The sequence below is a fragment of the Paramisgurnus dabryanus genome, chromosome 6 (genome assembly GCF_030506205.2).
Source record: "Paramisgurnus dabryanus chromosome 6, PD_genome_1.1, whole genome shotgun sequence".
Lineage (NCBI taxonomy): Eukaryota > Metazoa > Chordata > Actinopteri > Cypriniformes > Cobitidae > Paramisgurnus > Paramisgurnus dabryanus.
In genome coordinates, this window is record NC_133342.1 from 22,472,511 (window position 1) to 22,497,131 (window position 24,621).

At 37.2% G+C, this 24,621-nt stretch overlaps 2 protein-coding genes across 2 annotated transcripts; one reads left to right on the forward strand and one right to left on the reverse strand.

Moving 5' to 3' along the window:
• Nucleotides 1–4,564: 4,564 nt before the first annotated feature.
• On the reverse strand, nt 4,565–16,911 carry cnn3b (calponin 3, acidic b). The gene is made up of 7 exons (XM_065276100.1): nt 16,664–16,911; nt 6,868–6,989; nt 6,428–6,494; nt 6,197–6,334; nt 5,972–6,088; nt 5,719–5,865; nt 4,565–5,626 (listed from the first exon to the last, which is right to left on the reverse strand). Exons 1-7 carry the CDS (start codon nt 16,718–16,720, stop codon nt 5,279–5,281), a joined length of 996 nt encoding a protein of 331 aa, XP_065132172.1. The 5' UTR covers nt 16,721–16,911; the 3' UTR covers nt 4,565–5,278.
• A 3,436-nt stretch (nt 16,912–20,347) lies between these two features.
• On the forward strand, nt 20,348–24,301 carry LOC135766705 (TLC domain-containing protein 4-B). Its single transcript, XM_065276105.1, has 7 exons — nt 20,348–20,501; nt 21,353–21,513; nt 21,605–21,694; nt 21,957–22,015; nt 22,101–22,195; nt 22,295–22,371; nt 23,189–24,301. Exons 1-7 carry the CDS (start codon nt 20,493–20,495, stop codon nt 23,514–23,516), a joined length of 819 nt encoding a protein of 272 aa, XP_065132177.1. The 5' UTR covers nt 20,348–20,492; the 3' UTR covers nt 23,517–24,301.
• Nucleotides 24,302–24,621: the final 320 nt, after the last annotated feature.

Sequence of the window (24,621 nt, forward strand, 5' to 3'; positions counted from 1 at the left end):
ATTTATCTTAAAATAATTTTGTTTCTCTTACATGCTTAACATTCTTTTACAAGTTCTCAACAGTTTAAGTGTTTAGAAACAAGGATTTGCGTTTCTTTTTAGAAGCAGTCATCTCATTTGTTTCTTTTATAATTTTAAAGGTACCTTCATAAGGCAAGGCAAGGCAAGTTTATTTGTATAGCACATTTCATACACAGAGGTCATTCAAAGTGCTTTACACAAAAATGAGAAAACAATATATAAAAAAGAAAATGTAAAAATATATTTTATAAGAGATACACAATAAAATCACAATAAAAACAAAGATACATGAGAATTTAAAAAAACAATTAAAGAAAATAAATGTGATTTTAATAAAAACAGTTTAAAATGTTAAAAAGAATAAAACAGGAGTAAAAGTGACTTGAGTTAAAGATAGTTCACTTCAAAATGAAAAACCCTGCCACCATCCACCCATCCCCACGCTGCTCCAAACCCGCATGCATCCCCCTCCTCCGATGAACACAAAAAAAGATACCCCAAGAAATGATGGCAAACACACAGCAGCAAGCGACCATAGACCTCCATAGTAGGAAAAAAAATATTTTGTAAGTATTTGGATAAATGACTAAGAAAATATTTTGTAAAATGATGGTAAGAAGTTCCATCATATTTTTTTTTATTCCTACCATGGAAGTCCACGGCCACCCACCGCCATGCGCCCACCACCAACCTCCCAAAATATCCTCCCCCGTGCCCACCAGAAAAAAAAAAGAAGAAACCCACACAGGCCCAGAACAACACGAGGACGAGAAAATGATGACAGAACCCCCATTCCAAAGTGAACCATCACTTCAAAGTGCAGTCAGTGTGAAGCAGCACATTCAGTTTGTAGTAAATGTAGTTAACAGACTTATTTTTCAGTGCTATAAAAGAAAATCTGTCAATTTCAAATTTAAAAAAATAAACATTTCTAAGCCTTAAACGCCTAAAAAGAGCAATTCATACCCCACCAAAAAACTGTAATATTGTAACATGTTGCATTTGTTTATGCAGTTATGCAATTGCAATAATTCCAAGCAAGTTTCAGGATAAAACCATGATTTACACTCTCTGGTTTTACTGTTATCAAGGACAGATATTTTGCAAAACAGAAGTATTTGCTGTTTTCTCACTGTGTTATCAGGTGATGAAATAACATTTTAATTGAAAGGTTCATGACTGTACAATCTCGCAGATATCAGAATTTGTGTGTTGGTTTTGCAGATAAGTTAAATGTTATTAGTGGCTTCTGCTCTGCTTTCCTCGTCCAGCTAGAAATAAACTTGAGCAAAAACATGTTTCTTTTTGTTGTGCTACATTTTTTCACTTTCAGACTTTGCTATGTGAGTGCCACCTTCTGGTTGTTATGCACATGTCCACCAGCTGATAATAAAAAGCTTGTTTACAGAGATGACTACATTCAAAGTATTCTAAAGCCATATGCCATATGTGTGTTCAGTAGAATATAGAAAGTCATGTGGGTTTGGTGAATAAAAAAATGACAGAATAAAAATCTTCTAAAGCAAGCTGTAAAATGTAACATTCAAAAGGATTTTAACCCCTCCTTTATTTTAGCTCAATTAGTAGCATTGTGTTAGTGGCACAAAGGTCATTGGTTCCATCCAGGAATTAAATAAAATGTATAGCTTAAATCTGGATAAAAGTGTCTATAAATGCGTAAATGTAAATGTTTTAAATAAGGTAGTTGAGGAACACAATTCCTCATTTTTGGATGCAAATCAAACTCATCTGGCACAAATGGATTTCAGTTAGCGAGAGATACTTAACTTTTCCCTGATGCATCACTGTGCAGATGTGTTCCTCAGAATCATCCTGCGGTGCCCGCTGAGACAGGAAGAGTTTCCGAATGGAAAATCAGTTCAGCTGGAAATGGCTCTGCATTTGTTATGAAGTGTACATGTCTCATTCTTACCAATTACATCACACATTCGCATCATTCATAATGCATGGCACCACAATGCTGCCTTTATATTTCCTCACCTCAAGGAAACACAAATTTCCTTAAACACACATTAATTCTAAAAATACTCAAAGATGAACATTTGTCCTTACAAATGTCTTTAAAGTTAAGAATGCTAGGTGACCTATGCATAATAAGCAGAAATGATAAACTTTAAAGAAATAATTAAAAAAAAAAGGAAATTTGCTTAAATTTTTACACCCTAGAGCGATCCTAGGTGTATATGACTTTCTTCTTTCAGCCAGTTAAATGATAGGGTTTTTGTAACGTTAGGTCAAAGTGACCTCACGCATACAGCTGTGGTTATAAAGTTTGACATAGAAATGATTTCTTATGAAAAACCAACATCCCAAGACATTAAATAACTGGGTTAGTTTTTGATAGATGGATGTGCCTTTTGAATCATAAAGATGAGGCACTATCCAATGCCATTATAAAGCTGAAAAGAGTCAGGATATTCTTTAATATAACTCTGGTTGTGTTTGGCTGATAAAAGTAAGTCATAGGATGGCCTAAGGGGGGAGTAAAATACAGGATCATTTTCAGCTGAATTATTCCTTTAAGTCGCATGTGGATAAAATACCACACTGAACAGAAAGGAGACACAAAGAAAGTAAAAGGGGCCTCAGAGTGAAACACATTTTCCAGTCTGGGTCCTCTGGCAGCTGTAGTGTCCATCTGAACTCTGATGGAATTTCTCCTTCAGCCATGAGTGGAAAGTTTTCATAAGGAGGTAAAAAACTAATGCAGCCTCTTTTTCTTCAAGCCACGCCTGCTGTGATGTATTCACACAGGAGAGAGTCATTGAATGGCTTGAGAATACAGATGTACAGTTCTGCTATTGTAATTGAAGAGGAGCAGCTAATGCCACAGGCATCTTAAGTTACTTTTCAGTGCTTTCACAGACCCTTCCTGATGTTTGTAAAGCAAAGCACTTTGTTTGAACGAGACTTTATCATGATCCATCAAACTCATGGGTCTCATCATTTATCTGCTTTACTTTTCACAACACAGAAACAGCATTAATATGAAACTACATATCATAAGTTGTAGAAATGATTGTTGTCTTCTGCTAAGTGAATTTCCATATAATTTGAAAAAATTAACAGATGCTTGCAGAGTTGCCTTGCATTATTTCTGAACTTTTGTCTTAAAGGGACAGTTCATTGAATAAAATAAAAATGTGTTTACAATTTACTTATCAATGTCTTTCTAATGATTGTCTGTCTTTCAAATAAAAATGAGATAAAATCAGAATAAAATTTAAACAATTTTGATAACCCATGCCCACCATTCACTTTCATACATGGAAAATGTATTTTTATTCAAGTCTAACTTTTTACTAAAATGTTATTACATTTTGTAAACACAAAGGAAGATATTTTGAGAAATGTTTGTAACCAAACCGTTCGTAGACCACATTCACTTCCATAGTAGGAAAAATAATACTATGGAAGTAAATGGGGTCCACGAATGGTCTGGTTACAAACATTTCTCAAAATATCTTCCTTCTTGTTCATCAGAACAATTAAATTTACACTCTTATGCTACGTAGGCAATACACCAAATGCGGGGCAACGCGTTACTCGCTCTAGATTACTCGCGGGATTTAACTTCGTGTCATGCGAATTTTTCGCTCGAGTTGAATATTTTCAACTTGGGCGAAGACGCGTTTGAGGCGAATAGCGAGTGTTTTCGCGGCAAACGCGCCGCTCATATCGCGTCATTCGCATCGCCCCACGCAAGGACGCGTCTGATCACGTCTTATATATATATATATATATAGGTGATTTCCTCACTGTTGATTTTTTTGGCACCCTCAGATTCCAGATTTTAAATATTGAATCTCAGCCTAACCTAACAAACCACACATCAATGGAAAGCTTATTTATTGATCTTATTTATAAATCTTAATTATAAATCTTAATTATGTATCAATCTCAATTTAAAAAAAATGACCTTATAACTGGTTTTGTGGTCCACGGTCACATCTCTCATTCTACTGTAAAACTAATAAATTATAACTTAGTAAGTATTGGTAGACATCATCAACAGCAAATAGAACAAACTTTCAGTAATAAAGAATCTCCTTTTACAGTAAAACAGGTATAAGATTTCAAGCTGCTTATGGAGTCACATGAGATAGAAAGGGAACGTTGCTAGGGGAGACCTGTGCCATTCTGTCAGACTGTCTAATTGAGTCCTGTTTTATCAGAGCCAAATTCCAGAGGCACACAAAGCAGGGATTATTCCCCGCCACTGTGTTTACGGGAGGAGGTGGGGGTTTAACTCTGAGACATGGTGCTTTTCTCACGAACTCTTTAGACTGGCCAGCCCTTGTCCTTTACTATTGCTCTGTGATCAGCCAGACTTATGTGTTCTCCATGTCTACACAAGGCACCATTCAGACTCACTCATCCCCCTATGTCCGAAAGCAAGGGTCCATCATTTCTGAGACTCTGCTAATGGATCTTTCATCACAAAAATTAAATTCGCGAGATACTCAATGTTGCTTTAAAAACTTGAAAGCCTTTAAATTACGTAACCAGAACAACAACAGTATCGATTGGAAAATTAAAAACTTTATTTAAAAAAAATGAGCCATTCAACAGGACTGGGGTCTGTATTTTGGCAATAAATACATGAGGATGGATAAGAGGGGGCAAGGAAAGGAGAAAGGAGATCTAAACTTATACGGGGCCTATGGCAAAACTTAAGCAATGCATTGCTTGGTCAAATGATTTACAGGCAGGCAGTAAAAAATACATAAGAAAAAGCCACAATGCTCCAATGCTTAAATCAGCCTGGGAACCGCATAATCTTTCTGGATGTCTGCTCCTTCCCCACCGTGCACTGTAGTATGGTAACTTCTTAAATGATGCATACATTATATGTTTAAAAGATTCCCATGTCAAGATTAACCAAACCCTATTAGATTCAGAGCAATATGCTTAAAATCTTTTTACATCATTGCTGCCATAAAAGTATAAATACAGAGCATGGTCATGAAGACGCCATGAATGACATAACATGCACTGTTCCAGTAACCCATCTCAACTTTTAAAAAGGACTAAACTTTAAAAACCCTATTCTCTAGTTACCTAATAAAATACTGCGTAAATCAACAGCGGAATGAAGATACAAGCTCCTCTTTAATTAAACATCTGCTTTTGTTTTGTCTCTTAAACAAAAAGGCCAGTGAGGGGAAAAAAGCCTCACTCTGTTGATGCACGAATCCAAAAACATTCCTCATTGTGGTGTGCTCCATCCAGCGGTTTAATAGTCAATGCCTTGGTCGTAGTGGCCTCTGTATTCGTCATGGTAGTCTGCCTGGTAGTCATCCTGATATTCCTCTTGGTATTCGCCCTGGTAGTCGCTGTCGCTGATCTCAGATCCGTTTGTGCCGGTGCCCTGACTACCGTTGCTGTGGATGACGGGCTCAGTGGGTGACGAACAATATTTTGGGTCGTACACCTGCCTGCCAAGCCCATAAACACTCATGCCTTTCTGAGACGCCACCTTGTTGGTGCCCATCTGAAGCGAGATGGTGGAGTTATCCAGAGGCTGGACCGCTACTTTCTGGTCAAAAATATCTCTCCTGGTGCCTGGGGCTGCCATGCCAGCCTGAGGAAGAAAAAATGTAGAGATAATGAAATATTCATTTATGCACATTTCTTAAAAAGAAGATTCTAAGTGACTCATATATAGACACTCACCTGGCTTGCTCCTTTATTGGTGCCCATCTGCAGACTGATTGTGGTTTGATCAAAAGGCTTGTCTGTTTGAGTCTTCGGATCATACAGGTGTCTTCTGGTGCCGTAAGCGGTCATCCCAGCCTGACTAGCACATTTATTTGTCCCCATCTAGTCATTGAACAATAAAGGATGAAATACAAAAAACGGTTCACAGGCTGGTGCTTACTGTAATATGTAGCAGATTGAAAACCTTAGCTTAAATGCACTGAAGTACCTGTAGCCCAATCACGCATTGACCAGCCTTCATTTTATCATCATCAAATTGGCGAGTCTGCTTGTCGGCGTACTTCACGCCAATGTCCACCTTCGTGTCTATACCTTTAGTTTTTGCCTTTTAAAATGAACAAACACAATCAGTGTTACACCAGGAAAAATGCATTAAAACAAAAGAACTTCAAAAATTGTCCGTATAAAAAGCACGTTTTGGCATAAAACTCACCATGCCCGCCAAGGCAAGAAGTGTGGTCTGGACCTGAGTCATGTTTCCGTTCTCAAAAAGATCGTTGGCTTCAAAGATGTCGTTGGGCTTTAGACCGTACGTGAGAATGGCTTTGATGAAGTTGCCCAAATTCTCAAGCTTCAGAAAAAAATGGAAAAGTATTTGTACATTAAGTATGAAACCGAGAGAAATAAATATGAAACATAAAACACCTATAAAAATAATACTCACCTTGTGCCAGTTAAGTTTGGAGTGGTTGATTTTCTTGATGGAGCCTGGCTGAAGTTTATTAATCAGCCTGTAAGAAAGATAAAAATAACACATACTATAAGAAACTAAACTTTGGCATTGCACGCATATAAAAATTTTATACATTCTTGGTTATATCTGTTAATAAGGTCACAATAGGCCTGACTCTTTTGTTTTTTAAAAGGGCAACATGCTGTGACATTTTGGTTCTTAATTTTATTTGGTTCTGGATTATATAACAACCTCCCCAATTTGTTTAATTATAGCAATAACAAGACAAAATGTGGGCTGACAGTGATTATTTGGAGCCAAACAAACACTCAGCCCTAACAAGTGTTGCATTTATAGTCCGTTTAAACACACAAAATGTTTTCCCTCATGTTCTCCTGTGCACATCACTGTAGCAAACAGTAAAGACTTACTCGCAGAGTATGACGCCATCTTTCAGACCCAGCTGAAAGTTGTCTCCAATTGGCATGCCAGTTACATCCTCGATCCAGTACCGCAGCTCCTCTTCCTTCTGCAGGTCATACTTTTGAGCAATCTAAATATGCAAAAAAAAACACATCTTTATTCAAAGATGCAGGCATTTTTTCAATATCAAAGCATTTAATAGGCGAAAAATCCATAAGTTGGCCATGGATGTGTCTATGAAAAGTGTAAACATTGTGGCTCCAATCAAAACACAGCTCTTTGTTAAAGCATCTGAGACAGCAAAAAAGGCTTAAACCAAGATAATCAACTTTTTCTTTCCAAATGAAGAAAAATAAAGGTAAATGATTTCAGTTTCAATTGCACATATCTATATGAAACAGAACAATAGATACTTTATTAATTTGCTTTATCTGCATTTCTAAGTCATGCAGTTTATTATTTTAATACATTTCCATTTAGGATTTTTTCATGTTTTATTTATTAAAAAAAAAAAAAAAACTATCTCTATGGTTAGTTTGTGCAGGACCGGTGCCAAGTGCAGTACGATGGACAGGAAATTGCATAGCTTTGCCCCATGTGTGAACTCTTTGTTTTAGGAGATGCTCCAGATGACTGTTTCAGCAACTTCAGATCTTACTCATCTATTTAGCAAACACAAAATGCTGCATGGGTTTATCTTGCCTGCAAAAATCCCCTAAAACCATTTTAAATGCATCGATAGAGAGGCATAATATGCTTTTCTCATAATGAATTAAACCCAATTCACATTCGAATAGGCATAGTACTGTACGTATCATTGTCCTAATGTGGCTTTTCTAATATCTACAGCAGGTCTGATCTTGAAATAAAAATGAAACTATAAAATCATTGTACATAATTCCAAAGACAACAAATAAACAAGGGGCCAGCTCATGCCTTCAATTGAATGACTTCAAAAAAATAAATACCTGAATAGTCTCAGCCACAAAGATGTGACATGTTGGAGCTGGTCTGCTTTTAATAACAATTCAAAAGTTTATATCAATGCAGCATTTTCTTTTAACATCTATACAAAAACTGACTCCTCAAATCATAGGTGACAGAAAACTTTTTAAGGACCTTTAAATAGTATTATGAGTAGTGTAGTTCTTCATTGGTAATTTAATATAATGTGATTTCTTTCCTTACTGAGCAGAATTGCATAAGCACTTAAAGCGTAACTAAACCCCTGGTCAGATATTTGAAAAATGCAAGAAAAGTGGGCAGACCCCAACGGAGATAGAGGGGACGAACTAAGTGTGTTGTGAGATCGTAACAAGGGCGTGGTGAGCTTGAACCTGCTTACGTCACGAGTCATTTTTTGGACCCATCATCCATTAAACCTCATTCACACAGACCTCTGGTCCCAGAAAATACCCGTAAAATTGCCAGACAAGCGTCTGTGTGAACAAAAACTCGTTCCGTTAATCTTCTGGCATCGTTGCCGGAAAGAGGACCTAGTAAGATACGCGGGTAACCCTCTGTGTGAACAAGAATGCCATAAAGGGCGTGTCGAAGTGAGGACGCGCGCGTCATCATCACAACACAAGTTATGGTTCAGCTCCTTACAACGAGAGATAACATGTATATAAACATTCACCACGAGATATGTTGCAAACTAACATGTATATAAACATTCACCACGAGAAATGTTGCAAACTAGATTGAAGCAGTTATCAGGAAATGATATATGAGACGCATAAACAATGACGCACGTGCCGTAGTGAGGACGCGCGTGTCATGGCAACATGAAGTTGGTTCAACTCTTTAAAATCAGGGATTTACAACATTCACTACGAGAAATGTCAGCATACTAGACTGAAGCGGATATCAGGTAAGTTAGCTCGTTACTTACTGCGTTGAAACGGAGATCATTCAGCAGCATAAAAGAATATCGCGTCACGTGCTCATTTGAGCTATAATAAACGAAAATACCCGCATGTCATCCCAACGAGATATATTGTTCAGCTCCTCAAAATGCGGGTTTTAAATGCATATAAACAATCACGATGAGAAATGTCTGAAAACTGTATCAAAGCAGAAATCAGGGAGCTTGTCAAATATCCACTCTGAAGCTGAGATCATTCACCAGAATAGAACTGTGCATTCACGCGCTCCTTTGTAGTCTTATCATAAACAAAAATGCACGCGAGTTGTTTCTGGAGAGAGAAATAATAAATAATATGCAAACTTCAGACGCTGCGTAGAAGAGAGGGCGGGACTTTCAACATGTCACGTGTCTTTCCGGGACCATCAGATGCCGTGTAAACTTGGCAGTGTGAATGAATAAAATATCAAGCGGTCCCGTAAAATTCCAGGATGCCTGTCCCGTGTATCTTACGGAATATCTGTGTGAAAAGGGCTCAATAGGAAAATTCAACTGCAATAGCCACCGTTCAACCTGAAGAGGGCAGCACTCAGACGTTTTTATACCATATATTGTAGTATTGAAACACTTTACAGCCAAATGTCAAAAAACTTACTAAAATCAATGAACAGCACTAATAAAGCATCATTCTTACAGATCATTAACTAAAAAAAGTTGGTTTAGGGTTTAGTTACACTTTAATCTTTTTTCATTTTGGAACCCTGCCCCTGTATCACAAGTATATCTTCTCCTGCAGATGTGTTAACATTAAGACAACCGGAATAGGTCTGTAAAAAATGAAGACAGAAAAGCAAACAACATGACACTATGTGTGCCACCACCGTTACCCCTCAAGGTCCCTGAACTGATGTACTTTTAGTGAATGACAGATGCACGTCAAGCAGAACTTTAATTTCTATCATATCCCCCATTTATTAAAGTGCTGTTGCATTGCGACCTTAAGCACACAAAGACATACATCACTTATCATAGAAAGCCTCAGGTGTTTTTCATTCGTTAACAATGGGGACATCTTTCAACAACAGAACATAAAAACAAGGACAAACACACTCATTTGAGAGTGACAAATGTCAGAGAAAAAAAAACATAAACCGACAACAGCACACTTTTACTCAAGAGACAGGAAAAACTAACGTTTGGTGATCTCATGGGGCAAGACAACCAAACACTAGATTGCTTCCTGTCTGTTTAAATAATTGTATTAGCAAATACAAATAGATCCATATTAATTTTGATTAATTAATTTGATTAATTAATTTGCAGATTGTGATGATAGAGAGATAATTATTATTTTCTACAAATTTTTTACAACTTATTTTAATGAGCTCTGAAAAGGTGTTTACATTAGACATAACCAAACAAAAAAGGATGTATTGAAGTTATGTCAATTTTTTATATTTATTTTATAAAAATAACACCCCAGTATACACTGTAAGCCCATACAGGTTGATTGAACCTAAAACATTTATGGAAACTCGTTGCCCTAAAAAAGTTAATTTTGCCTGGTTGAAATAACAATTAATTTTAAGTTTAATGTACTTAATGTTTTAATTTCTTCCAATATTCCTGCACTCTTAACCCAGATTCGATAACATTATGTGTTAGGAAACCCATTGCATATAAATTTAGTTTTTATTACTTTATATAACATTTGATGTTATAAATGGTTTTATAACAAAAATCAATGACTGACTTTAAGTCAGTCATTGAATAAACGTGATTCTCCACAGAAACACACAAAAATTGTGTTTTGACATACATTGTCAGTACTGTGGAGAGAAATACAATAAAATGTTTTGAACAGGGTTCATGTAAGGAAACACTGATCACCTGAACGGTGACTTCACAAAATTATAATTTACAACAAAACAACATCAATAATATAAGAGCTTAAACCTATATGACATTTTATTAACAAATATTTGAGTACAGAAAGATCTTATCAGTTTTTAATTTGTGAAAAAGCAGAAAATAATCAAAATATTCAGGCGCAAAGGATTATGGGTATTCCTCACAACATGAACTAATAATTTTAAGTTCATTTTACTTGAATGTTTTAGTTTAATAGATTTTGTAAGGTTAACAGTTAAATCAACAAATCAATTTAAGCTTTGGCTTCAAAACAGAAAATATTAATGATTTTTCCTTGATTGTTTGAGTAAAGACAATTTCTGGGTTAACAGTGTAGTGATGGGGACACTATACTGTCAAAAAACTACCATCTTTCGAATGAGACGTTAAACCGAGGTCCTGACTCTCTGTGGTCGTTAAAAATCCCAGGATGTCATTCGAAAAAGAGTAGGGGTGTATCCTGGCCAAACTTGCCCATTGCCCTACTAATCATCCCCATATCTACTAATTGGCTATATCTCCCGGTCTCCTCTACACTAATAAGCTGGTGTGTGGTGGGCGTTCTGGCGCAATATGGCTGCCGTCGGATCATCCAGGTGGATGCTGCACATTGGTGGTGGTTGAGGAGATTCCCCCATTCATATGTAAAGCGCTTTGAGGTCCGCAGAAAAGCGCTATATAAATGTAATGAATTATTATTATTCTTATCATCCCCTAAAAAAACTTTTACACTTTTACAAAATGAGTTGTTTCAATAATAATAACACAGAGGTGTGTCTAGATGAGGACAACACATTTAATGTGCGAATTACTCATTCAGTGTTGAGTGGATTATTTTACATGTTTCTCTGTCACACTCAGTCTAACATGCGGTGTCAGGTTAGCCACGCCCACTTATTTACATTTTGCTAAATGCAAGGAATAGAAAAAATTTATTTCACGGTAACGGAATACACCGTCATATAGGGGTGGGCGATAAACCGGTAGACAAAATTAACCGATAGAAATTTGTCAACCGGTAGAGATTTTGGACTATCGTTTCTATCGAGGTTACGTGCCCACGTCACGCTCCTGTGCGTGTGGTCGCGAAAACGTAACGTTTGTACACTTATTTAAGCACTGCAGTTTTAAAACAAGTTATTTTAAGCCATTGAAACACAGACAACAGATCTGTATGCGTGCGTTCTTTCTGTGTGTCAGGAGCGGACAAGTCGCGCAACCGCTGCTCTTTCTGTCTGTGAGGAGCGCGCAAGTCGCGCGACCTCTGCTTATTAAGCTTGTGAGCATTTTTCCCGCTTTATTGGCCTTAAATACACATATGCGTCAAAATTCCCGTCTTTGCAAGCATCATCATAAACACGACCAGTAAGGTCTTAAGAGAAAGTAAACAGCTAAAAGAGAAAGCGCATGTGTATCAGTGTATTGGATCCGGACTTTGGTCTTAAAGGGGAAGTTACCTAATTTTGCTCCTGTCTGTCACTCGTGTTAATCAAACAGCATTGAGAAAAAAATCTTTCGCTCCTGATTAAATCACTTTTCTACCTTAAATAAAAATATATATAGGCCTATACATACATGCATAATTATTTATTATCATTCTTATTGACTGTGTATCTTCAGAGAGCTTGAGTTTTGTTTGTTTTTATCTTCTTTCTATGCTTGTATATGTTTTTTGTGAGAATTATGAACATTTCTATGGTATTAAAGATTTAAACCTTATTAAAACATAAAAAACTCTACCGTGATACATATCGTTATCATGATATAAAATTAATCCTATCGTGATAGAAGATTTTGGTCATATCGCCCACCCCTACCGTCATACCACCCAGCCTTAGTACTCTGTATTATTTTTTTACTAAAGTAGTCCACCACCTGAAAACCATTGGTTTAAAGCAACAGTAAACAAACATTCTGTCTTGCAGTGAAAATTTATCTAAAAAACAAGGGTTCTTTCCATCTAGCACTTCACCTTTAAAAAGCCCCTCTGATATAAAGGGGCAACACCAAGTGGAGGCCCGAAACAGGGTTCAAATCCCACATGCAGCAGTAAAAGCTAATGAGAGGAGCAAGAAAATCCCCCAAAATCCCTTTAACCAACACTCTTATCTCAGGTTGATACTGCTTAGCAACTAGGACATTTGCACCACTGTCTTCAGATACTGTCTGCTTGCCATTTTATGTACAATAAAGCTTGTGTTTCTGAAGCTAGCGCATTTGGGGGGGTATGTAGGAGTATTGATTTATTCTTTGACTTCCAGACAGAGACCCTCATAGCTGCTCAGCCCAGAACTTCCTGTACTAAGAGAAAACAGAGAGAACATCTGTGTTTGGCCCTGTGAGAACAAGATGTTGGTGTTTTGGCTGTCTCATGGACAAAACTTATCGTGTTGGGTGTAAATGAATGAGGCGACTGAAAACGAAACACTTGCAGGAAGTACTTGAGGTTTAAGCCAGACATTATGGGCAGCTGCATATGGGAAAAGATTCTGTCTCACATACACTTGCTGAGGGAAATTTCTAACAAAGATCTGATGCTTTGATAACCTTTGTTGAACAGCACTGATATTTCTGCTGATTCATTATCTACCTGATTGCTTTGTTAAAGTATAGCAGATAAAATAACGTGGGAGCCAGGTCTGTTATGTGTATTCTGCCTAGAGGAAAACAAATGATTCCCATGATAATTACTACAGATAACGACTACACTGAAAACTTGATGCACAAGAACAACTTCTTCAAAAGAAACATACAGTAGTAAAAATCTCTCTTTGGATAACTGCTTTCTGATTGGTGAAATATTTTTAACAACCAACTTTTAAATACATTTTAAACTCCAATTATTAAATCAAGGTACCATGTAAGCAGAATATTATTTTTTTAAATGTGTTCCTACATAAATTTGGTAAACTACATCATGGCACACCAAACACCACAGAACACTACATTTTCTCCTCAAACGTTTGCATAGCTCCATTTAAATGGTAATGAAAGTCGGTTGGGGGTAATTGTCCACGCGCCTCTGCAGATGGCACAGGGTCAGGAACCAACTAAAACATCAGCCTACTGTGGTTTACATTGTTTACCCAAAATCCCACTCATTTTGAATAAACACAAACCCCTTACACACAGAGCGTTGATCCCAGAAAATTGCCAGAGTGCTTCTGTGTTAACGCCAAGTGTGCCGCACAAGCCCTGAAAAGTGAAGCCAAAACGTCTCGATCGCCCCCCCCCCCCCAGTGACTGGTCCCAGTATAGGTAATAAAGCCCGCCTCCCTGTGTTATTCAATGGGACTTGAGGCCAACAAATTTTTTTATTACACTTCAATTATCTTTTTCCGAAGCTGGTTTCTGCCATTTACTGTAGTTTATATCATGCTGATGTAAATTCAAATGTTTGTTTTTAAATCTTTCCCCGCCATTGACGAGATATCTCGTCAATTAAGAGAAAACGCTTCCCCGCCAATGACGAGATTTTCCGTCTTTCCGCAATACTGCTATTATCCACCTTCCGCAACTTTTTAAACCCGGAAGTATTGCCCTATGGCAAGCGGCTGCATGTCCGTGTCTGTTTTAAAGATCGCTCTGAATGGGATCTCTATGAAAAGTCCGTCACAAAAATGGAATTATCTCTGCTTTTTGCTCAAAATGTGGTCTTTTTGCAGAAACCTACCCATATTCAAAAGCTGATTGCAAAAGAACCACTGAAGGTAGGATGAAACGGTTTTTTTGTTTGAAAGAAGAGGGTCTGTTCTTTCATTTGGTATATTGTATGTTTATATATTTAAAGAAGAACATTTTCTGGAAGGCATTAAACTTTGGTGAAAATCATGAAAAACGCTGGCTGGCAACTTTTTTTAAAAACGCTGGCGGTGAAAGAGTTAAAATAAAATTGTGTTTAGTTAGTTATTTAATGATATAAAAACGGTGGTGTCACGTCATGATTGACAGCTGTGATATCGTGTGATATGCGCATTCTGCGAGAACGATGTCTGGGTCTAGATTTCGCAGCTTTACTTCCTGCTCACTACTGCGCAGGACTGGTCCCGAAATCGCTACTGCGCAGACTCAAGACCCAAGATGTCAGCGCTATATCGGGACACTGGCGGCTTCAATTTTTACCAATGGAAGAGAGTGAACAGACGTCGTCCTTCTTTTTTTACAGTCTATGGTTAACGCAAACACATCCCTGACTGCAAGCTTTCTTCAGCTGAGCTCTTTGGTTGCTGTGATACTCCTGCTTCTAGTACGATGCGCTGCTCAGCACTAAGCGCAGAGAAAACGCCGAACATAGGCTTTCAGCGCGAAAAAACGCCAGCTGCTGACTTCTTTGAAAAATGCAACACTTCCAATTTGAAAACATATGCCGGCCCACCAGCATAAAGCTTTGGTGTGCACGCCCCCTAGGGGTCTTGTCTCCTATCACACACATACACTAGGTTCAAACTCCTTGATCTCTTTAACGTTGAGCAAGCCAACTAATTCCAGGTGCACCAAGACCTTGTTTACACTGTCAGCGCAAATCTGATTTTGGTGCATATCCAGTTTGACAGACTCACTGTTCACATTGTGTATCACATCTGTTTAGATCTGATCTGTGCATCCTGTAGCATTCTGCCATTTTCCGAATTATTTGCACTGTTTTTATGGCAATCGTGCCTGGTACGACAATCTGCCTCGATGTCTGACGTGTTCACGTTTTACGTGACGTGACAGCATAACGTACCAAAAAGCTACACAAATGCGATTAGAGCAATCAGACTGAAATGGATTTCTGGAAATGTGATTTGAAAAGGATTTCAAGTAACCTCTGTATGTAGCCTGAAACGGTTTGGAAAAAAATATTTTATGTGGTTTTTGGCCGTTCACATGTTCTAAATGTGATTGGAATCCAATCGGATACGCACCAAAACCGGATTTGGACTGACAGTGTGTGAACAAGGTACAAACGGACTGTAATTAGTGCAGGTCACTTTGAAATACCAAAAACTATTACTAGTAATCTAGTTACTTGCCCTAATTACATTATGGGCACCAACCTGGCTATTTTTAAGGGGTTGCCCAGTTAGTGTACAGTATTGTGCACATCCCTGCATCCAGGGCAGGCAAAAGAAAACATTTCACATAGATGTAAACTTTCAGTAAGATTTACTGTTCAGATTAATCTAAAAGCAGTTTTAAAACACCCAAAATGCCTTTTAACATCTACAAACGTAACCATGCACCAAATAAGGGGTCGTTAAGTTTTGTTATGCAAGTGATTACAAACGCATCTCTATCAGTGATCAGTTAAATCTGATACTGTGCCAGATCCGATTATTAAGCGCTTTCAAGCATCAACCGCAGATGCTGCACATCGATCAAGTTTGACCAAAGTTTCCAAATTCAATTTCAGAATAAAACATGAAGGAATCTTTTAATTGCATACACATTGCCTATTATTTATGTTTAAAAATAGCACCGTTTCAATTGTGGTTATTGATTTTGTCAGTACAGACATCGTCAACCTAGTTTCTTTCTCTCAAACTGGAGCTCCACCCATAGTTCAACAAAAGAGCCACGGACCACGAACACAGATCGAAGGCAGACGTTACACGCCACATATAATAGAATCTATTCTACATTTTCAGTAATTAAACATAAACTATTGCAAATGTAAATTCAAACCAAGCATGAAACACATCGTCCGTGTTAATACAAAAGTTTCATTCATTCAGGCTGATTTTCTATGCAAACGATCTTATGCAAAAAGTAATATGACAAAGTATACTTAAAGCGATGAAAACAAATATTCTAACATATAATAACAAACCAAAAACTGTTTCTTAAAGTGCCTACTTACTGAGTTCAGTAGTAAAGTTGTGCATTTTGGCAACTTGATTGCAACTTAAACATGACAAAATGTTGTTGTGAGATTAGGTAATGACACTTTCAGACGCGTTCAAAGTCTTTCTATGCAAAGCAAAACACCAACAATCGAATCGATTGTCTACACAAAGAGTAAAATCATTCAAATCTCAACGTACCTTACTTCTCACTTCTGCAGATAGCCCATATGATGGGCCCTTGTTGAACTGAGTCATTGTCTCTTATATCGCGTCGATTTGCACCAAAGAATTAATAAGAAATCTCCAAGAAATCCTTATTCGTTTCTACTCTTTAAAACTCTTTTGCAAAATTTAAGAAGACAACAAACTCGGTGAGTTCAGGCTAGTCAAAATATGACTGCCGCTTACCACAGATGAGCGGATGCACTGTATATGTTCAGCCAAAGCAAGTACTGCAGAGCGGGAGTTCGTTTACAAATCCTACTATGCTGAAGGCTACCTTTGTGAATATTAACATAATTGTGTGACGTAGCCAAGAATGCTTACCTGATTGGCGGAATATCCGTTAGTTTGTAAAGCGTTACATAATCTAATAAATATTAATTAATTTGCATCCTGGACGCTACAAGCAACATTAGAAAGCTTAATTAATAGTCATTAGTTCCATCGCCATAGTATACAGGATAGGCACAAAGTATTTTGAGACAGTTTCTACAATAGAAAATGTGCTTTAAATTAGGAGTTATATTGTTTGAAGAGCTGTCCACTAGGGCTGTAATATTAATATATTGTTTAGTATTATATTATGAATGCATTAGACCATAACTTTACAAAATTTGTATTTATTGTCAGTAGTAGTAATCTTTTGTTAACATAAGGTTAGAAAAACACAAAAAAATTCAAATGTCAGGAAACCTTTGCACCTTTTATGCTGTGACATGCATTCTAAAACTGTCTAGGCCACGGTTTCATTTTTTTTCTAAGAAAGCAAATCTCAGCCCCCCTTACCATGTGTTTCCTGTCCACCTGTAATAAAGACATTTTATGTCCATTAACAGGAAATTTCACAATACAGACTTTCCTCCCTATTTATTAGAGCGATTTCTGGTGAGGTTTTCACAGTCCCCTCTCACCTTTTGAAATTCTCTATGCTGGCATACCTTTCAATGCATTCAATGCCAGATCATGTAATGCCATGATTAATGTTGTCATCACTTTTTCCTGGCATATATACAAGTTCTGAAAGATGTCATGTTATTATGGACATTTTAAAAAACAAAATGGAAAAAACCACCACGCTTCTAGACATGCAATTAATTAAGGGCAAGCCAAAACTTGCATAGTAATGATATAGCGAGCTTGTGTTTAACCCATCACTATAGCAATGAAACAAAGAAAATGTCGGAAAACAATGTGTGTTTCCCATTCAAAAGATTATTGCCAGACGTCTGGATTAAGACAGGAATTCATGTAATTTACAAGCACAAAACCCATTTCCACTTTATTGAAGTGTTGTGGTTAACCCTGAGTACTAACATGAATATTTGCATGTGGGTTAGTGTCACATTTGCATACTAAAAGTGTTTGGCATACAAAATAACTGACTGGGTGTTAAAAGTTTACATAAAATCTTTTCAAACATTTGTATTGTCTATAAATGGCGTCCTGTAATAAATCAACAGGTGACATCAGGCAATTAATATTTCATTCAACAAGGTGTGAGAAGGAATGTTTTGTCAGCAACAGAATTTCCCCACGTCCCTGTGTCTCCATAAGACTGTCTGGAGTATTCATTTCATTGTCAGCATTTATAGCATGCTGTGTTTCAAGCATCCTGTTATGTAAACCATATACTGTACTTTGTGAAAGCAATGTGATAGTACAGATTCTCTCTTTTAAAGGTGCACTTAAAAAAGTTTCCTTTATGAAACACTGTTATACATAAGAGTACAGTTAACATAATAGTATGCTTAAAAAGTTTTACTCATGGGGTAAAATAATCAATGGATGATTGCAAATAGGCTATATTTCTTTGCAGATTTCTACTAAAAAAGTGCGCTACTAAGATTAGTTACTTAATGTAAATATAGATCTGCCACCTTTATATTTTCAAATGCAAAAAACAGAACTTGCATGAACTGTTAATCAAACAGGAATGCCTTGTTGCTTATCCCTCAGGCACAACAGACAGACTTAACAACAACACTGCTTAAAAAGGGGGTGGGACATTCTTACCTGAAGCTGCAAGGCAAGACCCTAACCCCTCCTAAATTTGAGCATGCATTCCACTAACTGCTGGTGAGAGTTTAAATAAAAAAAATTGTGTTTGAATAAGTCAGATTTAGGCTTGGTATTTATGATATAGAATTAAAGGGGACATTTCACAAGACTTTTTTAAGATGTCAAATAAATCTTTGGTGTCCCCAGAGCACATATGTGAAGTTCTAGCTCAAAATATCATATAGATAATTTATTATAACATGTTACAATTGTCACTTTGTAGGTGTGAGCAAAAATGTGCCGTTTTGGGCGTGTTCTTTAAAATGCAAATGAGCTGATCTCTGCAGTAAATAACAGTGCCGTGGTTGTATAGTGCAGATTAAAGGGATAGTTCGGCCAAAAACGATATTAAACCCATGATTTACTCACCCCCAAGCTGTCTGAGTTGCATATGTCAATTGGTTTTCAGACAAACACATTTTCGGATATTTTAGAAAATGTTTTAGATCTTTCAGTTTATTAAAATTAATGTTACGGGGTCCACCCATAGTCCATGACCTTTAAGTCCAAAAAAAGTGCGTCCAAATTAAATCCAAACGGCTCCAGGATGATAAACAAAGGTCTTCAGAGGGTAATCCGCCCGGTGTTGTTGTAGAAATATCCATATTTAAAACTTTATTAACGTAAATAACTACCTTCCGGTAGCTCCGCCATAGACTCCACTGTATTCAGGAGAGAGTATTAGCGTAGTGTACGCACTTTTCTTAGTGACGTATGACAAATTCGGAGAGCAGCAGCAGAGTAGCCTCCGTAGGCTGTGTAAGCTCTCATCCTGAATGCGGACGCGACCAAGATTGCGGCGCTACCGGAAGGTATTTATTTTCGTTAATAAAGTTTTAAATACAACAACACCGTGCGGATTACCCTCAGAAGACCTTTGTTTATCATCCTGGAGCCGTTTGGATTTAATTTGTGAAGGATGGACGCACTTTTTTTGGACTTGAAGGTCGTGGACTAAGGGTGGACCCCGTAACATTACATTTAATCAACTGAAAGATCTAAAACATTTTCTAAAATATCCGAAAATGTGTTTGTCTGAAAAACGATGGACATATGCAACTCGGACAGCTTGGGGGTGAGTAAATCATTGGTTTAATATCATTTTTGGCCGTACTATCCCTTTAAGGGGCTGTATTATCCACTTCTGACATCACAAAGGGAGGCGAATTTCAATGACCTATTTTTCGCATGCTTGCAGAAAATGGTTTCTGGGAAACTGTGTTAGAAAAGTCTGATTTTCATGAAATGTCCCCTTTAAGGGTCAGGAAATAAAAAAAATAACTTTAAGTCCAAATTAAATACAATTTTCATCGATAGTGTCTGTGTTTGGACAGGTTTTGTTGCACAGACCTGGCAAGCCTGCCTGCAAACCTCTTGAATGTCTGGAGTTCATTTGTCAACACGTTATAAATCGACTTTGTTTAAAAAAACAAAATGACTGTTTATGTTGTCATTCTCTTTACTGAATGTCTTACTCCATCTAGTGGTTCACCTTTGTAATGGGATTTTTTTTAGGATTCAGACATTACACAGGATCACTGCATACCAGAGAAAGCACAGTGTGAATAGTGTATGGAGAGAGATGCAGAGAGGGGGGTTGAAATAGCATCACTAATCTTTTCCATAGTAGGATGCCTATACAGTGAACATGTGAAATTTACAGATCTCCTGTTTTTGTTTTCATAATTTCAGCGTTTCTTGGATTCATGTGTCCTCTCCATGGACAGTTCAACATGGATCTTTGAAAATGGACAGGGTAAGTCTTAGAGTATGTGTGATATTTGGTTGTATTTGTGGTTTCCTGGAAATATGCATGTAATATTTACAATTACCAAAGTAAAGGGCATTTTTTGTGTATAAATAGTTTCTGTCAAAGTGCAGGTGTTGTGTTAGAATGAATCACAGAAAAGTATACAATTATTAATTCTTGCTTGCTTTCCTGTTCGACTATACTGTACCGATCTGTCATAATAAATGATTCAGTAAAGTTCACTACTGAATACTGGCTTGACTTCCTACCAAGATATCAAATATCAAACACAGTGAAGTCTGATTCCATTTTCAAGGGTATGAGGGTGAAATAGGGGAGTGGTCATCATGCCCCTGTGGAGCAGGACAGTCCTACATTGATCACATTTATTGATTTTCTGCTGTGTACGTCGAATGTCCACACTGCAGTAATGTATTGTTACTATGCAACATATGTAAATGCTCTAGTCTTATCCCATATTTGATCAGCACAAGATACAGATATTTGCAAGGCAAACACACAACTCTATTTTTCATTCAACACTGAGATGCATTTTCGCCAGCACAAACCATGCATATTGCTATAATCACATCAGATAAAGCAATCTGAGACGCATTTGAGTCGTCTGACCTCTGGATGGTTGTGTGGCTGTGTCAGCACATATGCAAATGGTTTTGTATACTCTGGCAGTAGAGAGGTACTGCGGCAACACAGTTGAAGACTGGGGCTTTTGTGCTCGCAACTGGTCTGCTGAAGTGAGAAACACTTTATTTAAGTCTTAAAGAGTGCTCCAGAGCAGTGAGGTGATGGATTTTAAGACTTAACGCTTTGCTCTCCATCTCTCTTTTCTTCTCTAGGGCTCAGTAGGCATGGAGCCTCTCAGCCTGCAGGTGCTGGTAACAGGAAGCTTTATTGGGTTCCAGTGGATGTTTCACAGAGGTAGCCCTTGGGTATCTCAGCACTTCTGCAAAGGCTTCCTTAAGCTCAATCTCACACAAAGGACAGAATGGAACTCCAGGTGTCAGCCTCATCATGCATGTAGTTTTTGTATTCACTGTTAACCCGAAGCTGGTTCTTGAAGATCTTTATGGCTTTTCCTTTCGTTTAAGGATAGTCTCAACCCTCCACGCCATGGTTGTGGGACTGTTCTGTCTCTACATATATGTATTTGATGAACCTATCCAGAAAGACCCGGTCTGGTGAGGATTTAAAGACCCAGTCCATTACTGTTATGGAACAACTTGAACTTCTAGAAATTCAACATGGAAGTGAAGTTTTTCTGTTTTTAGCTTATTAGGTAGAGGCATCTAAAATGAAATCTTATAGGCTGATTTTGGTGTACAATAGTATTTGGTAACAAAAGTAGGACATAAATTATACTTTTTAGATTTTATTAATTTATTAGAAATTAAAAATGTTAAAAAACTTATGTATTCTATTTTTTGTGATTTGTGATAACAGGGGAGATGCCACACTGGTTAAACTAAATGTGGCCATTACTACAGGTTACCTCATCTCAGGTGAGTGGACGTCAGGTATCTTAACTGAATGTTTATTTTGTTTGTACCAGTTATCACCAAAGATCATATTCTTTAATTCTTTCAGATCTTCTGCTCATGTTTACTTCATGGGAGTCGATTGGAGAGAAGTATTTTGTCTTACACCATCTTGCTGCTCTTTATGCATACTACTATGTACTAGTGAGTTCGAAAATGACTTGTGTGTTCAGTTGGTCTAATTCACATTTACTTCATCAAGTTTTTTAAGGTAAATTTGTGGTCTTATATTTTCTTTTATAGAGCCAAGGGATATTGCCTTACTTCGCTAATTTCCGCTTGCTTTCTGAATTCTCCACCCCTTTTGGAACCAGCGGTAAGTGATGTAAAATTAAATATAAAATGAAAATATACAATCATACTAAAAAGACCATCTTAGACTAGTCTGAGCTTCCATTTTAATCCAAGCTAGATTGTCATTGGGGCGGTACCCTTTTATAAAGTATTCCTATAGGGTGCGTATTGGTACCTCATAATGTAGCTCTATCTAAATCATGGATGGGCAACTTCGGACCTGGAGAGCCGGTGTCCTGCAGAGTATAGCTCAAATCCATAATAAACACACCTGAAGCAGCCAATTAAGGTCTTACTAGGCATACTAGAAACTTTTAGGCAGGTGTGCTGAGGCTAGTTGCAGCTAAACTCTGCAGGACACAGGCCTTCCAGAACTAAAGTTGCCCATCTCTGATCTAAATGATCCATGTTAGGACCTTTTTTAAACGGTGGAGTCCCATTGACAGTATTTGTACCTCTTTACCCTACTGAAAAATCCAGCAAAGACCAGGATAAGCTGGTAGCTGTTTTAAGCTGGTTTAAGGTGGCAGTAGCTGGTCTAAGCTGGTCATCCCAGCCTGGCAAAGCTGGTCAAGCTGGTGGGTCAGCTGGTCTTCCAGCATGACCAGCTAAGTCCAGCTAGACCAGCTTAAAAAGTGACCAAAACACAGCTAGACCAGCTTGCTACACCAGCAATACCAGCAAAAACCAAGCTGGGAGATCAGCTAAAACCAGCTCACCAGTTTAAGCTGGATTTTACAGTAGGGTATCTAACAGTGCACCATTTGAGACAGAACATAAGCAGGTTTTTCCACAGAAAATGTAACAGCTTATTATTTAAAAGCTCATTTATCTTTTTTTCAGTTGGTTTTTTCATATGCTGGGTTATCACAAACTTTCCAAACCGAGTCTGGTTAACGGTGTTGCCATGGCATCTGTGTTCTTCTTGGTAAGGATTTCAGTCATTCCAGTGTACTACAGCCATATGTACTCAGTCTTCGGCACAGATGACTTCTACCGGCTACCCCTAGGGGGGCGAAGCGCCTGGGTTATTTCCAGCGTATCACTGGATATCATGAACATCATGTGGATGCGCAGAATCATTCGTGGATGTTTGAAAGTCCTTCATTCTGCATGGTTAAGAAACACAGGAAATGAAATGGATAAACAGACTGACATAAATAGAAGTTAAAACAGAACCAAACACATAAGCGCACAAACTTTCCATCTTTCATCCCTTTCAACCTGATCCTGGAGGTCCTTTGTTGAATTACCCTGGATTTTAGTTTTACTGATGTGATCCAGTGACATCATTATCTGTGTGTAGAAAAGTCATTTAGCTAAGAACTTTGTTTCTTTGACTTATATCTTTAAATGTGGGCTCTTAAGTGATTAAGTGGCATGAGATCAGGACAATACTTGTGGTTGCACTATTATGAAGCTGCTATTAAGATCGACCAACTTGCCTTTATGAATACTATCAACAAAAAACAGCACATTTTCTATTTCACAAATAAACTGTTTATGCGCAGAGTACATTGTACACAACCTTTGCCTGTTAAACAGTACTGACTGCAATATAGTGATGTGCCACGAAAAACATATACTGTACTGTAATAGCCAATAGTAACTAAAGTTTGTGGAAATACAAGTTACATGTACTGTAGAATATGGGAAATATGCTGAGTATTCTCAGAAGTGTAGCAGTATTACAAGTCAGTGTATGTAAGAAGCATGTGTACATAAAATGTATACTATGTATGGATAAAATTATGTATGTAATGAAAATTGTATTAGGTTATACAAATTATATGTTTTTAATGTATAAGCTATTTGCTTGTAGAATTTTGTTTGATTGTTGGAGTCAAAATAATGACTAATAATGTTTATAATATGTAAGCTTTTTTCAGGTATTTACAATTATTTTGTCTTTATCTTTATGTTCAATGTAAGGAACAGCAATTAATGATGTCAATCAGAAATATGTTCCTTAATAAAAAAAACTATAAACTATTACTTAAATATTAAATAAAAAATGTTCTACAAATATTGTTATGTTGAAAATGTATGTAACTATAGACATGTTTTTTTTTTTTCATTGAAACACATATTATATTGTTGCTTACAATGGTCTGAGGTTTTCCCACATGAACATGCCATCAAGATAATCATATTATTGTGTCAAAAGATAACTGACTAAAACCAAGATATTTTATTTTATTTTTAACTTCACATTGTAGACAATACTCTGTATAATACAGACACTTACACTTACACATTAAAATATGCATTTGTTG